This window comes from Rhinichthys klamathensis, unplaced genomic scaffold, assembly GCF_029890125.1.
Source record: "Rhinichthys klamathensis goyatoka isolate OS25496 unplaced genomic scaffold, OSU_Roscu_1.1 h1tg000323l_1, whole genome shotgun sequence".
Taxonomy (NCBI): domain Eukaryota; kingdom Metazoa; phylum Chordata; class Actinopteri; order Cypriniformes; family Leuciscidae; genus Rhinichthys; species Rhinichthys klamathensis.
In genome coordinates, this window is record NW_026606839.1 from 499,658 (window position 1) to 515,360 (window position 15,703).

Sequence of the window (15,703 nt, forward strand, 5' to 3'; positions counted from 1 at the left end):
GCTCACCAAAATTGAACAGTTGAAGACTGGAAAAATGTTGCCTGGTCTGATGAGTCTCGATTTCTGTTGAGACATTCAGATGTTAGAGTCAGAATTTGGCGTAAACAGAATGAGAACATGGAACCATCATGCCTTGTTACCACTGTGCAGGCTGGTGGTGGTGGTGTAATGGTGTGGGGGATGTTTTCCTGGCACACTTTAGGCCCCTTAGTGCCAATTGGGCATCGTTTAAATGCCACGGCCTACCTGAGCATTGTTTCTGACCATGTCCATCCCTTTATGGCCACCATGTACCCATCCTCTGATGGCTACTTCCACCATGTCACAAAGCTCTAATCATTTCAAATTGGTTTCTTGAACATGACAATGAGTTCACTGTACTAAAATGGCCTCCACAGTCACCAGATCTCAACCCAATAGAGCATCTTTGGGATGTGGTGGAACGGGAAATTCGCATCATGGATGTGCAGCCGACAAATCTGCGGCAACTGTGTGATGCCATCATGTCAATATGGACCAAACTCCCTGAGGAATGCTTCCAGCACCTTGTTGAATCTATGCCACGAAGAATTGAGGCAGTTCTGAAGGCAAAAGGGGGTCCAACCCGTTACTAGCATGGGGTACCTAATAAAGTGGCCGGTGAGTGTATATTCATATACAAACATTTATGATGTGAATTGAGTACGTGTACACACACACACAGACACACACAGTACTCAAATACACATCATGAATGTATTTACAGTTAGTGACTTCATCAATTAATTGAATTTTGTGAACACGAATGTGCATATATTATCAATAGTACCTTTTCATACAGGTTTTGACTTGTTACATGTAGTTTCAATTATACATTTTTAGTCTATTGTTATAACTTAATCAGAAGGCTAGACCAATGAAGCGGAGCTTTTCCATGGTGGCCATGGCGACGGTAATGCACACATCCTGATTAAGAGTGTTCACATCCTTAAATCCAGGGAGTGAACAAATAATGATCTTCATCAGTCATTCCTCTGGTACTAATCCAATCACATTTACTCACTGATTGCGTTCTTTTGCTGTCTAAATAAAAAATAACAAAACACTTTCTGTTTTATTTTATGTTCAAAGTCACTTTTTTTTGTTAATTTAGATGTGCATGTGCGTGTGTATGTAATTAGTTATAGTGCATTTTAATCTTTAATAATGGGTTTCCTTTAGTTGAGCTTAATCCCAGCCACATGTTCAGATGTTTAAACATCAGATCAGTTACGCAGGCACATTCATTAAAGTGGATTTCTTTAAAGAGAGACACAAAGAATTAAAATTAAAGCATGTTCAGAAAATAACTGGACAAAGTTGTAAAAATATACAGCTAGAGTAGTTGAGTGTTAGACAATTAAATCAAACTACATAATAGAACGACTTGGCAATTCCAAATCTACCATTTTGGTTCAAGATTTTCCGTCCATCACAGTTCAAAATTATTACTTTTTAAAAGGAATTTAGCTTTGAATTGACCATTCTTTAGCCAGCATCATGCAATTCATTAGCACTTGAAGACTATTAGATTGATAAAATGTTTTAAATCTTTGAAAAGAAATACCAAGCGCTCATATTTCCAAATGGGAAAGGCAACCACATTTGTGTTTCTAAAAGTTATCAGTTTTAAGGTCTGTGACTGTGTGACAGAGAGCGAACTAAAGTATGAGTGCATTTGTGTGTAATTAAAACAAGTGATTATTTTCTGCTGGGATTATCCTGGAGGTCCAGCTGGTCTGTGGAGGATTTGAACACCCTCGCCCTGGGCTGGAGAAAGGGCAAACTCCCAGGGGACGCAGCCAAATTGGCTCCCTAACCAAGAGCCCAGAGCACGAATCTATGCATACTGTTACCAAATCAACAAAAACTGCCCCGCTGTTGAGTATGAAGCACCTGTTTTTGAATGTTAAACATCATTTTGACCAGTCTTTCTTTACTGGGAACAAAGACAGACAATATCTTCTTACAGACCCAGCTCTTTGATGTTTGAGAAGAGAGAAAATCTTTGCTGATAAACTAATTATTGGCATTCAATTAATTCCCAATTTATGTGATTCACAGCAGAAGAGCGAGTGTGTAACATACAAAGTTAGATCGAAATATGTGACAGTCATCCATCCATCAGCCATTCTCTTAAAGCCTAAACATTTTTTGTAAAATGCATTGAGAACTTTTATTGTTTTTTATGTTTCATAAATGCCCCATAAAATTAAATACATTTTGTGGAAAGGAGAAGTTTGTTTCATTAAAAAAAAAAGGAGTAGAATATCTTGTTGAACACAGAAATTGATATACCTGCACATGTTGATGATACATCTGTACGTTTCTTCCCATTTGCTTATGTACATTATATTGGTTAACGTAATGTTTAAAATGTCACAGAAATTCATTTGATGCATGTGAATTCATATTCCTTATGCATGAAAAACGGTGATTAGGGTATATGAATAAAATTAAAATGTGTATTCTATCAGCAAATATCAGTCATACGACAGTCATATATAACAGTCATACGACATACAGCATGCATGGTTACCAGTAATTAGTAAGTATTTCCATGTGCCACATATTGACAATGCCGCAGTAAAAAAGCCCTTGAATAAAACACAAGAAGCTGAAGGTAATTTTAGCTAATTCAGATTTTGTATTAAAAAAATAGTTGTATAACCATTTCATTTCAGTTTAAGTCTACATGAAATCCATTTGACTGCTTTGAGCTTAGTGACACAGGATTTTTTTTAATCCATTGGGAATTGATTGAATCATTAAAACTGGGCGTTGCATATCAAAATGGAGGTAAGCAGTTGGAGAGAAGAGATTGAAAAATACATGACATCATCCTGAAAAGGAAAGTTGATACATCTTGAAGAAAGATTACATAGACATGTTCATTCTTTGGAATAATGTGTCAAACATGCACAATACATAATGACTCAAATAGTCAATTTCGATTTCATATTGATTTTAAACCCTTTTTAAACAGTTCCCTGCCTGTGTTCAACAAGAAAAAAAAATTCCTCAAGCACTGATAAAAATGCAAAAATCACTCACTTTGTAAGAAGCAAACTAGTCATTCAAACTGCTTTTAGGGGCCTTTTCCTTGCACCAGTTACTCTAAATCTCAGTCACTCTCCTCAAGTGTAAAAAAGTCATAACATTACTGACCTGAGCAACAGTAAACTCTGCTTAGATTCTGTAATCCTGGGAAAAAAACTATATGTGGCCTGTTAGGCTTTATAGGAAACGTCTGTGCAATATATTACAGTTGCGATATGTGCAACACATCTGAGCTGAAGTACATTCTCTACCTGAAAGGTTAGCATGTACATCCTCACTTTGATATATCCATGTATCTTTGTCTGGTTACCATGATGCCATGTCATCTTTTTAGACAAAACAACATGGGTTGTCCAGGTTGTTGATGTTCTTATATATTAAAAAAGTGAAATCTGGTTTAGGATTCTTCCTGATTAGACACATCCAAACGAAGTAAAAAAGCAAGCAAAGATGGTCTACTTAGAAAAGAGTTCCTAAAGAAAGGTCTCGTCATACGTCTCTTCTGATTTATGAGGCTCACCGGATCTGGAGTCAGATATTAACATCTTGAAACGGTCACTAGGACCCTTTGTTACAGCCTCATAGGATGGCGGAGAGGGAGCTAAGTATAGCGTCCGCACCGGTGGCCCCCTCTCGGGACCGTAGTGCTCTTTAATCATAGATGCAATAAGTCCTTCACGCTCTGGAGCGCCGTCCTCTTCTGACCAGAGTGTGTCTTGGTTTATGTGTCTGTACAAGTAAGAAGCTTGCTTCATTTGCCGTCTAATTAGGTGCCCTCTATAGGCGCGTTGGATCAGGGTTGCCGAAATCTCCTCCTGCTTGCGCCGGAGCGTGGTGGTGATGGGCTCATGGGACATCTTGGAAGGGTTTGTCATCATGAACTTCTCCTCCATTTGCTGCTTCAAAGCGTCCATTTCCCCGTTTTCCCCGAGGACCCGCTTGGTGAAGGCGAACAGGATGTCCAGGCAGTGGATCCTGTCGCCGCTGACCATGGGAAGGTCCATGTGGACAAGCTTGATTTTGTTGGGTTTGGCGATTCTCAGAGGTTCCGAAAGGCTGTCGGCGAAACGGGAGAGTTTGGAGTACTCGATGAAGTGCGTGGCCTCGACGTCAAACTTCTCCCACACCTCGTAGAACATCTCAAAGTCGTCCTCGCTCAGAGGTTCTGTGCTCTCCTCGGTGGCCACGCTGAAGTTTTCCAGAATGATGGCGATGTACATGTTGACCACGATCAGGAAGGAAATGATGATGTAGCTGACGAAGAAAGTGATACCTACTGAGGGGTTGCCGCAGTTGCCCTTAGTATTGGTTCCAGTGTTGATGAAAATCGAGCTGCACTCTTCCGGTGAGTTGTTCAGAATGGGATCCAGTAGGTTATCCCAACCGGCCGATGTGGTGATCTGGAAAAGGCTAATAATGCTGTTCCCGAAGGTTTCAAAGTTGAACATGTCATCAATCCCACCCTGCTTCTTCACGTAGGCAAAGTTTGCCATGCCAAAAATGGCATAGATGAACATGACCAGGAAGAGCAGAAGGCCGATGTTAAACAACGCCGGCAGCGACATCATTAAGGCAAAAAGTAACGTCCTTATTCCTTTAGCTGCTCGTATTAGTCGGAGAACTCTTCCTATTCTTGCCAACCGGATAACTCGAAACAAAGTTGGGGACACAAAGTATTTTTCTATTATGTCAGCAAGGACAATTCCTGTTTGGAAAGACAAATGAGGAACAGAAATCAACATATGCAATGCAAAATCGTTTGAAGAATTGAGAAAGGGCACTATGAACATCTCAGATCACTACAACCCTGCTGAAAAGACAAGCTGGTGTCTCTGCCAAGTTTCTTAACTATCTTAAACCAGCAAAACGTCCTTGGCTTCACCATAATGGTAACCAGATAGGCCAGTACCAGAGTACTAACTAGTATAAACCAAGTTGGTCTTTTCAGAAGGGAACGTATCTTACATCAGCCACACTACCACTTACCAGACTGGAAAGTCGTGCACTTACCAACGATGGACAGAATGACAACAACAAAGTCAAATATGTTCCAACTAATGGTGAAGAAATAACAGCGGAGGGCAAAAATCTTGATGAGGCATTCGGTGGTGAAGATGACGATGAAGGCCAGGTTGATGTTATTGAGGATGAACTCCATGCGAGCAGATTGCTCATCGGTCTCGACCATCATGGTTATCATGTTGAGGATAATGAGCATCATGATGGCGATGTCAAAGGCTTGCTTGGACACCAAGTCAAAGAAGAATCCTTGTAGAATGTTCTAGATGGAAATGTGTTTATGGTTAGAAATTAGAAAGGGCATTCATTATGAGATCGAATACGATTTAGTTGATCAAAATCATGCTCTTACCACTGGTCTTGGAATTGGCTTCTGTGGCTTTTTGGATCCAAGTTTCTTCATCGCGTTGTAGTACTTCTTCTGTTCTTCGGTCATGAATATATCCTGGCCACCTTTAGTACAGAGAACAACCAGCTGCTATTATTTTCATGGAACACATTAAATGCTTTAGGAAAAGAAGTAAATCTTAAACACCTATCATTCGTTTCTGTTGATTGAAGTTGTCGATGATGACACCAATGAACAAATTCAAGGTAAAGAACGATCCAAAGATGATAAAGATGACAAAGTAGAGGTACATGTAGAGGTTTATCTCTTTGACGGGCTGCTCCTCAACCTGACGAACAAGAAAAACATCAAACTTAGGACAGTTTTTTTTAGACAATCTAAACTCTTAAAATGAAGGTTCTTCAATGGTTCTTTGCAGCACCTTAGGTAAACCCTCTTTAGTTTTTATCAAAAGGAATTTTTATTTTTTGCATTGGATAATTGAGTTACTATTAGTTTCTATGGAGGTTAAAAAAGTTATTGTTAAATTCTAGGTTCTTTAAATTGACTTTCTTTTTTCTAGAACTAGATTGTAGTTGAAGACTAAATATATAAAAAGGATTTTTTTTTATTACACTTTATTACACTTAACATTAGTGTAGCTTGGTTCTTGTTTTGTGCGTTTGGATGCAAGTCATTCATTTTAGTAATGAAAAAAACATGCTTACTCCACGAGAGTCTACGGCGGCATACATGATTTCCATCCAGCCTTTGAATGTTGCCTGAAAAAACAGAATACTCAAGTATTTAATCATTCAAAATGTCCATTTAAAAGAGAAAGATTGTCAATGTATTCAAATATATGTTCTGTTTCTAGGTGAGCACATTTCTTTCAATGCCTGACTGTGGCAAAACTTGACTTTTTTTAGACTGAGGTAATTACGCTTTTACGTTTCATTTTTTTTGTGTAAAGACAAAGGGTGACTCACCAAGAGTCAGCATGAACGCTATTAAGCTAGGCCATTTTGGGATGTCGTTGCCATGGTTACCGAAATTATAACCTGTGGTGATTTGAGAGACTGTTCCTAGAGGTAAATAACAAGTTAAGGTCCATCGAGGAGTTGCAGGACCCTGACGAACTCTGGTTGCTTGGCTACCTTAACAAATATGAAGGATGATTCTACAGCACAATCACCAAAAGTGTTCTAAATTCTTAGAACACTAAATTCTTAGGGACTAAATTCTTCAGGAAGGTCAGAATTTAGAATTCAAGAATTTGCTCCCTTGAATTTGAATTGGCCACAACAACAGAATGGAACGACAGGAAGAGGAATTTATTGAACTGCAATTCAAAGATATTTGTCAGTCAAATTACAGAGGCATTTTATAGGTCCAACACAAGTTTTTTGACAAACATAAATAATCAAATCATTAATTTGGACTAATTATGCTAATTTATTCTCTGATGTGTAAAATACATTTCCTAAACTGAAATATTCCCATGCACTTACAATAAACAAAGCCATGAAAATAAAAACAAATGAATAATTTAAAACTTTGTTGGATATTATATTTGTATTGATATTTTTATTTTAGGAATAAATATCGACATTAAATATTAATATAAAATATTAAAATATCTTGTAAAAAAAAATTTCTACCCCAAATGTTTTGTGTATGATAATGCTTAAAAATGTCATTTATATTGTTTAAAACTAAGCATTCCATTTTTATTCCACTTCCTTAAATTGAAATTGAAATTGAATTCTGGCTCCTGTTTGCCAGTTCTGGTGCACAAGCTTCAAGACACTCACCACCTGCAGGAGCGAGAGGTAGCCAAGTCCCACGTTGTCAAAGTTAACTTTCACTTTGGTCCAGTAGAACTGGGTGTCGTTCATGGACTGGCAATCAGTCTTGTTGTTGACCAGGGTCACATTGTGGATGTATCCTGTCCTGTTGACGCATTTCCCAAATTTCCCAGCGAAAAGATTGACTCCCATGATGCTAAATATGAGCCAGAAGATCAGGCACACCAGCAGTACGTTCATGATGGACGGGATGGCCCCTATCAGTGCATTCACTACCACCTGAACAACAGAAATCAGGATGTGATACCAGGTCACCGTGATTTTGCCAAGTAAGACATGTCCCCGGATCAACATATTTTTTTGTTGATCCTGGATCAACATTCCTTTCCCAAAATGTAATCCTTACCCAATCCCTACCCCTAAACCTAACCCTACCCATAACTTTTCCCTAAAATCAGAGGGTAATGATAGGTGAATAACACTGATGTTTAAGTACTTCACTCTGGTTGTAAGCCTAAACTTGACATAAACTCTAAACTTGTCCCTCAAATCTGATTGGTTGATTGGAAAGTTGTTCCAGGATCAACAAAGAAGTTGATCCAGGAACATGTTGTACTTGGCGAAATCACGTTCACCGTGATACCATGGTGAATGCGATCTCACCAAGTCCAACATGAACATTTCAATCAACCAATCATATTTTAGGGCCAAGTTTACAGATTATGTCAAGTTTAGGCTTACAACCAGGGTTAGGTGCTTCTACATCAGTTTAATTCATCTCCCCCTCTGACTTTAGGGATAATGGGTAGGGTTAGGAATAGATTTTCAGACAGGAATGTTGTTCCAGAAACATGTCTTACTTGGCAACATCCCGGTGACTGTGATCATGCCATACAGAAATCAATCATATTGTGACTGCATGCAGATACTGTATTGCTAGATCACACAAGCAATTCAAACAAAGTAATCAGATCTTTCTGCTAAATAACAAATTCAGGCATATTTTGCCCAAGATATGTAAATGTAATTTAATCAGCCTTTTAACTACTGATTTCTTGGGAAAAAGTCTGCTGATTAGCAATGAAGGCATAATATTAACAAAGACTTTAAATATACAAAGATGGTGTACTCATATTACTATAGTGGTGCAGGGATGACGTCAAAACACAGAAGATTAATTTGCCACGGGTTGCCTTGAGAATTTACATGGGGGTTTAAGTAAAATAAGGTCTGTGGTATAAACATAACTTATTTGAACATGATGTTCCACAACGTAAATGATACACACCAATATCGAAAATGCAAATTTTTTATTTTAATTTTAAAACGCGTATGTTTCTAATACGTAACTAACAGGGGCGGAGCTAGACTCTCAGTACAGTGGGGGCGGAGCTTCATCATGGAGCCCTCTGCTACCAAGTCATTTTAAAATTAAAACCGTAAAATATCTGATCTGATGAATGCATATGTAATAATGTGTCACTTGTTGAGCCAAGTAAGTTGATATGTTAAATAAAACACAAAGGCTATCTCGTTCTCTTCAGAGAACAGTCTGTTTTCTTTCGTTTTGAATTGTTCTGTAAAAGTACACATTTCAAGCTTTCTATAGATATATTTATCAGGTGTGTGAGGCAAGTAGGCCTACTCTGTGTTTGTTTCGGTTCATTTATGACTCACAAGACGAGCTCCAGTTCACGCTCCGGCGCCTCCGTGTCGTGATTATCTATTGTCTGCTATTGCCTATTTACTTCTTATTTATTAAATCCAGGCAATTGGTTGATGAAACATTGATTAAAATTAAGATACAATTAATACAAAACCAAAATGAATGGCTTTGTACTTTATGTTTGATGTCTCTGGGAAAATTTTAAAGCAGTCTTTCAGTGCCGCTTTCAGAGCGCTCACGTTCGTAACGGGGAACTGTCACGTAACATTGTTTTTCCCTTATAAATGCGAACACAAAAAATAAGACAAAATGAAAATTTTGTTCTGTGGAGAGCCAGCCCTTCTTCATCCGGTGGGTATTACTTTTTGTACTTTTGCCACCTAAAAGTTTAAGTTTTTTTGTGTCACGTCCGTGTAATTCCCTCATATTAAATATAAAACGCATGTGTAGACTGATATTTTTCTAATGTCTGGAGTCTGGACTCCTTTATTAAGGAGGATAAACAGACGTTTCAATATATTGGTATTAAATGCATTTTCTGAGAATTTCCATTTCAAGTTTTTTACCAAATGTCACGTCCATAACGCTGGAATTGCCCAATTTTAAAGAAATTATCCTCAACTAGTTTTGTGGTGTAGTGTATGTCTACCTATTTTATAATGTAACTTCAAACAATAGCCTACTAATAGTAGCCTAATTTAAAGATGTGGTAGCATTGGATCTGGATGGGAAGGATAACGCTTAGAGTTGGAGTTTGTCGCGATTCTGCCTTCTCACTCACATTTCGGTTTCATATCGCATATCAGCCATCATTTCTACTAAAGAAAATGACAAAAAATAGTAACACACAGTAATCTCCAGTAGCTATCTCCGCTACTGGTAACTAGATAAGAACGTTTTGGGTGTGAGTGTGTGCCGTTTACATTGTAGAACAAAACGTTCAAGTATTGTCAAGTTATGCTTACCACAGTCTTTATTTTACTCATAAATGGAAAAAACCCATTATTAAACCCCATAGGAAAATCTCAAGTTAACTAGTGGAAAATTAATCTTCCGGGTTTTGACGTCACCCCTGCATCACTCTTTTGAATGGGAGAAAGTGCAATGCGCAATAAGGCGAAATAAATCCCGCGTTCTAAATAAAAGAGCCAAATGTAACGCCAATTGGTAAGTTTCAATACATTTCAATACATTTCAATATGAAATGTAACGCCAATTGGTAAGTTATTGTGTCACTATAAAGCTGCGTCTGTATAATCCGTCTGTGTTCTGAGATGCACGTTTATTCACGCTTACATGCGCATTGGTCCAGCCTGAAAATGTTAGCGTTTCGAAACAAAACAATTGTATGAGACAGTTGTTGTCAGATTTCATTTGAGATCTCAAATATGAAATGTAATGGTAATCTTAGTGAACAGCTTTGGAGAATTTGAGCTATTGAGCTGATGTTTGATTGCACTATTTTCCTCCTTTTGATTCTAAACTAAATTCAAATGGCACTGAGAATTGGGTAAGAGACATAAATGACTTAATTGGGAAACTTGAGAGATGAAACGAAGCTGATGGCCTGGGTCTGTGTTTGAGGAGTGAGTTTGATGTGTAATTAAACTCGAGGTTCTGTGGGGTGCGGACCGATGGGGCAGTGAACCCGAGGTTACCCTGTGAGTCAGTCCTAGAGCTCCTCCTGTACGATTTTAGGGGAATATCGGGTCCATCGGAGACGTCCAATAGATGTCTTAGGCGCGCCAAAAGAACACCACAGACACAGTGTAATCACCATGGGGAAATCTCAGAGTAAAACCAAGGGGGTAATCCATCGACCGGAAGTTGAAGCCGGCCGGGTGCCGCCATCTTGTAGCAGAACTTCACTTGCGTTAGCATTTCCATTGACTCCCGTTCATTTTGGCGTCACTTTGACAGCGAATAACTTTACATCTGAGGTGTTTAAAGACTCCATTTGTCCATTATTTATTTCTAAAGAAACACGACAATGTATAAAGGGCTCCATTACCTTATATGTTACATTATGTCCCCGTAGAAACAGTTTTTGTAAAAATAGGCTAACGATTGCGTCATAACCACTCGACTCTCTGTCGCGCTGTACAGAAATTACCGTACAGACAGGAGGAGAAGCTCGCAGGCAATCGGGGGGACGTCCCGTCAAGGGAGAAGCCCATAGATAATGAGTCCATAAAAGCAAAGGAATACTTACTCCTGTTCACTCACGCCAAAGAACTCTTTGCTCAAGTTCCCTGTCTCTACAAGATTAACGTTGGCCATTTTCACGCACAGCTACTAGAAGATTAACGTCTGTCAGACAGGTTGCTCACGTCATCAAGCTTAGTTTGAGTCGATTTGAGTCTGCGCGTCAGGAACGGAAGTGCTCAAAAATCGCTATAAAAATGGGCTTCAACTGTCTCAACTGAGTTCCAATCAGATGGCTCTGTCCACTTCTTATACTGTCTATGAGTAAAACTGGGAGTTGTGAAAAATATGATACACCGGTGTTTTGCCAGATGAGAAGTTTATCCATGTGTCATCTTTTTACTCTTTTAATTCATTTCATAACTGTATCATATCTCTTTTAATTTCTTTTATAACTGTTTTAATTTCCCTTGCAATTATTTTAATTCCTTTCTGTAAAGCACTTTGAATTGCCATAGTGTATGAAATGTGCTATATAAATAAACTTGCCATAATGATTTGGCGGAAAGGGACTTTGATATTACCTAATTTGATAATGCGGAGTTAGAAGTTAATAATAAAACTTTTTTTAAAAATGATATCTATATATCTATCAGCTTTAATGCACTTATCAAAATAATAAAAGCCGTCAAAGGTCAAAAAGAAGCATTCAAAATGTGTAATTTAACTTGCAATTAAATTAGGGGTGGAAAAAATATGTTCAAATATAACTTTACAAAAACACAAGTTTATACATTTTTTTCTGTTCCTGTTTGGATGTAGTAAAACACTCACAGATGTAGCAGAAAACATCTGGGTCATGTTTACATTCCCACGTGTCACCGGTCATAGTTCTAAACTTTAAATCATAAAATATATAAATAAATTATTTCAAGCATGTGAAAATCGGCTGAGAATTTAACAAATTATTCTAACCTGGTTCAGAGCAAGCTAGGAATCATGTGTTTGTGGCAGTTTTTCTGGTGATTAGGGGATGATACAAGACTTCTTAACCTTACAAAGGGTTGTTGAAAGCAAAGATGCTATGAAATGCACATTTTGTGAGAAAGTATGACATGCTAGTGTAACCCCTCCACCCGGGTCCCACTCGACCCGCTCCGAGCGGGCCTCGAACCCGGGTTTCCGGCATGAGAGTCAGGCGCTCTAACAAGGAGGCTAAAGACTGCAGCCTCTAGCGCCTATTGAGATCAGAGGAGTGAGGTTTTTACTCGCACAGCAACTACTAGCTGGCCTCCATTACACTCACCCCCCTAAACCTCACTCCCATCCGGGTCACGGCACCAATGAAACCCCTCCACCCGGGTCCCACTCGACCCGCTCCAAGCGGGCCTCGAACCCGGGTCTCCGGCATGAGAGTCAGGCGCTCTAACAAGGAGGCTAAAGACTGCAGCCTCTAGCATCTGTCGCTAGAGCGCCTAGTGAGGTTTTTACTCGCACAGCAACTACTAGCTGGCCTCCGTTACACTAGAGCAAAACGAATCAGCACGCCAAAATTAGTAAGAAACAAGAATTGGATTTCATTCAGCAAATATGATGTAGGGTGGTAGCCTGGTTTTCCCCATAATGCCTTTGTGCAGCACGATTTTATTTACGCTGCTAGGCATTCTGGATACCATGGACCAAATTTTCACCTCAGCGAGGGGACCAACCACAGAACGGGGAGGGAGCAGCAAGATGATGACGACGTCTATGCGACACACCGAAGCAGTTTGTTTATACCTATGAATCAAACATGGCAGCAGACGCGAAGTTACCTTTCCACGCAGCCTTGGATATTGTTCTAAGTAGTTTAGAACGCAAATAAATCTCTGACCCATCGTCGTCTTCCTCATCTAATTTCTGTCGCTCTCGCTCTACATACGTCATCTGGTATAATTGAAACGATTGGCTAGGAGCTTCGTACAGGCGCATATGATAGACATTCGTAGCACCCAATAAACTGCTCTGGGCATTCGTAAACCACGCCTCAAATACGAGAAAATGAACATGTGGTTCCCAGACCACGTCTCAGTGTCAATGAGACGTGGTCTGACGTTAGCCAGGCTAGCAGGGTGGTGTAATCTGACTAGATTCCCTGAAAACTTGACATGCTTTATCAGTTTTATAACATATTTAGAGAGCATCTTACCCGCATTCCTTCGAATCTAGACAGGGCCCTCAATGGCCTCAGAGCTCTGAGAGTCCTTAAAGATTTGATGGCCCCAAAGTCCGAGTAGCCAAGAGAGTTAGCAACCAAGCTAATCAAAGACACCTGCAATATGAGAACACATACAGAACTTTTTAATAAAATATTTAATTCTAACAATTATGAATGGCTTTTTAGATGAAATAGGCAATCTAAAAAATGGCATAAGACTGAAAATCGTTTAAAAATTTTTTAAATGAAAACCTAATAAAGATGTCTGTGGAGACATTAACATTCTACTGACAGCTGATAATGCTATATCAAAACAGCATAAAATAACCAGAATAAAATAATAAGAAAAAACACACGTTTTGACTAAATATTTATGCATTTTTGGGACATTCTATAGGAACTTATTTATTAGGGCATATACATCAGATCGGTTTTACAAATCGCAATAGGTTTCCACTCTATTCTACAGTTAAAGTCGACAGACAGTGTAGAACAGAATGGTCTTCTGCTGTAATGGCAGGTTGTGGCTTAGGTAGCCTAGAGTAGGATTTTGTTCGATGAGGTGAAATGAAGACAAAACATCGACAAGTATGCACATATGTACATCAATGCACATACCCACATACTCAACTATATATGCATAATAAATATGCATATATATAAAATAGAGTGAGGTTTTATAAAGAATTTGGGTTTTTCTTTTGAAAAATTTCTTTTGATCATAATTTCTTCTTATTTTTCATCAGTCCAAACAGTATTCTGAATTTCCAATTAGGATATTGTTTCATAGTATGGCTTATTAAATTTAAAAGTCCCAAGAATAGTCAGTTCTTTATAAAAAACTATTTCTATAGTTTCCCTTGTCACTGCAATATATCCAAAGAAGATATTTCTGTGCAATTGGCTCTAAAACAAAACTTCAGAAGACAAAGAATGAATAACATAAATAAAAGTGCAAAATTAAACAACTAAAACTAAAAGAAAAGTCATAAAAACTTTACGATACAGATTTTAGATCATATTTTTTTTGTTACTAACACATCTCACTGTAATGTAGGTTTACAATCATTGATTTTATAGACAGTCATAAATGTAACTGATCTTCTCCAGATAATTCTTTGATACAGTGTGTATATTCTGATATAAAAGCCAAGGTCCTGTAAAGATACTTATCAAACATCTCAAACTTGACACCATGTTAAATTACAGGTCGAAATAAATGCTGACAGAGAGACGGTGGCATTTATATCTGGATGAGAAGAGAACTGCAGCTGAGATACAGATGTGAACCTTTGCTCACCTCTGACCTTTGAACTATGAACTTACCCTATCATTAGAGGTGTGTGTGGAGATCTGTGTGGGTCAGATGAGCATCAGGTGAGACACACTCACACAATCTGCTAGTGTTAGTTGAGTTGAGCTACTCCAGATGCTTTCATTCAGTGTGTTCATGTATAGTTGTGTTGTGTGTACAATACATGTATTTTGCACAATTATCTCAGATTCTGAGAGATGTGTTTCCATAACATCTCAATTTTGACTTACAATCTGCCATAAAATGTTTGAGGTGTCATAAAAATGGCAGTAACACAAAACCATAAAAACCATAAAACCAAATTTCAAAATTCAAATCTTTAAAATGAAATCTTGGCACTATAGGGCAGATTTACTAACAGCTTGCGCCACCGCAAACCCTCTTTTGGCGTTAAAAAATTACTGTCAGGATTTACTTAAGACACGCAGTAAAAAATTAGCACTGAAAAGGGTAATGTTTGCGGCTGACCTTATTGCATATGCATTTGTAGGAGTTTCCCTTTCAGACGCTAAATTTATGGGAGGAGAGCATTTAAAAAAATCATGCAAGGTTATTTACTAAGGTTTGCGCTAGTCAATTTACTGGTATTTGGGCCATCATAGATATCCATAATAAAGGCTAGATGTCTCGTCCGAGCTGCTGGCCAATGGAGGTCGGCGTCCGCACCTGGCGGCCATCTTGTCACAGGCAGCTCGCTCACTCGTAACTTTGTGTTTTAATGGTGCATGTACTTTTTAAATAACCATAACTTGCTCAATTTTCTACCGATTTTCAAACGGTTTGGTTTGTTATAAACTTCAGAGATGTAGTTATGACACTGCATACTTAGTTATACACTTATAGTGTATAAATAAATAATCATCCAGAATTATAGCCACGTTAATAACGTTTGTAAGAAACCAAACCGTTTGGAAATCCGTCAAGATTTCAACGAGATAAGAGTATTTGTGTTCGTATCACTCATCTTACATCAGGTACCACAGAGCCCGCCAGAAAGCTTGCCTGTGACAAGATGGCCGCCGGTGATGACGATAGAGACTCCGCCGTAAGACATCTAGCCTTTATTATGGATATCTATGTGGGCCATTATTTACCTCCCAAAAAAAGCATGTCTTAAACCAGAAGCTAATTGCTAGTTTGCGTTGGT

At 38.5% G+C, this 15,703-nt stretch overlaps 1 protein-coding gene across 1 annotated transcript in view; it reads right to left on the bottom strand.

Moving 5' to 3' along the window:
• Positions 1 to 2,602: 2,602 nt before the first annotated feature.
• scn12aa (sodium channel, voltage gated, type XII, alpha a) overlaps positions 2,603 to 15,703 on the bottom strand; it is an 83,470-nt gene continuing 70,369 nt past the window's right edge. The window contains exons 21-27 of the mRNA XM_056271591.1: positions 13,233 to 13,355; positions 7,240 to 7,512; positions 6,154 to 6,207; positions 5,633 to 5,774; positions 5,450 to 5,550; positions 5,089 to 5,359; positions 2,603 to 4,783 (exon numbers count right to left, since the gene is read on the bottom strand). Coding sequence (XP_056127566.1) covers positions 3,552 to 4,783; positions 5,089 to 5,359; positions 5,450 to 5,550; positions 5,633 to 5,774; positions 6,154 to 6,207; positions 7,240 to 7,512; positions 13,233 to 13,355 — 2,196 coding nt within the window. The 3' untranslated portion in view covers positions 2,603 to 3,551. The remainder of the gene's footprint in view (positions 4,784 to 5,088; positions 5,360 to 5,449; positions 5,551 to 5,632; positions 5,775 to 6,153; positions 6,208 to 7,239; positions 7,513 to 13,232; positions 13,356 to 15,703) is intronic.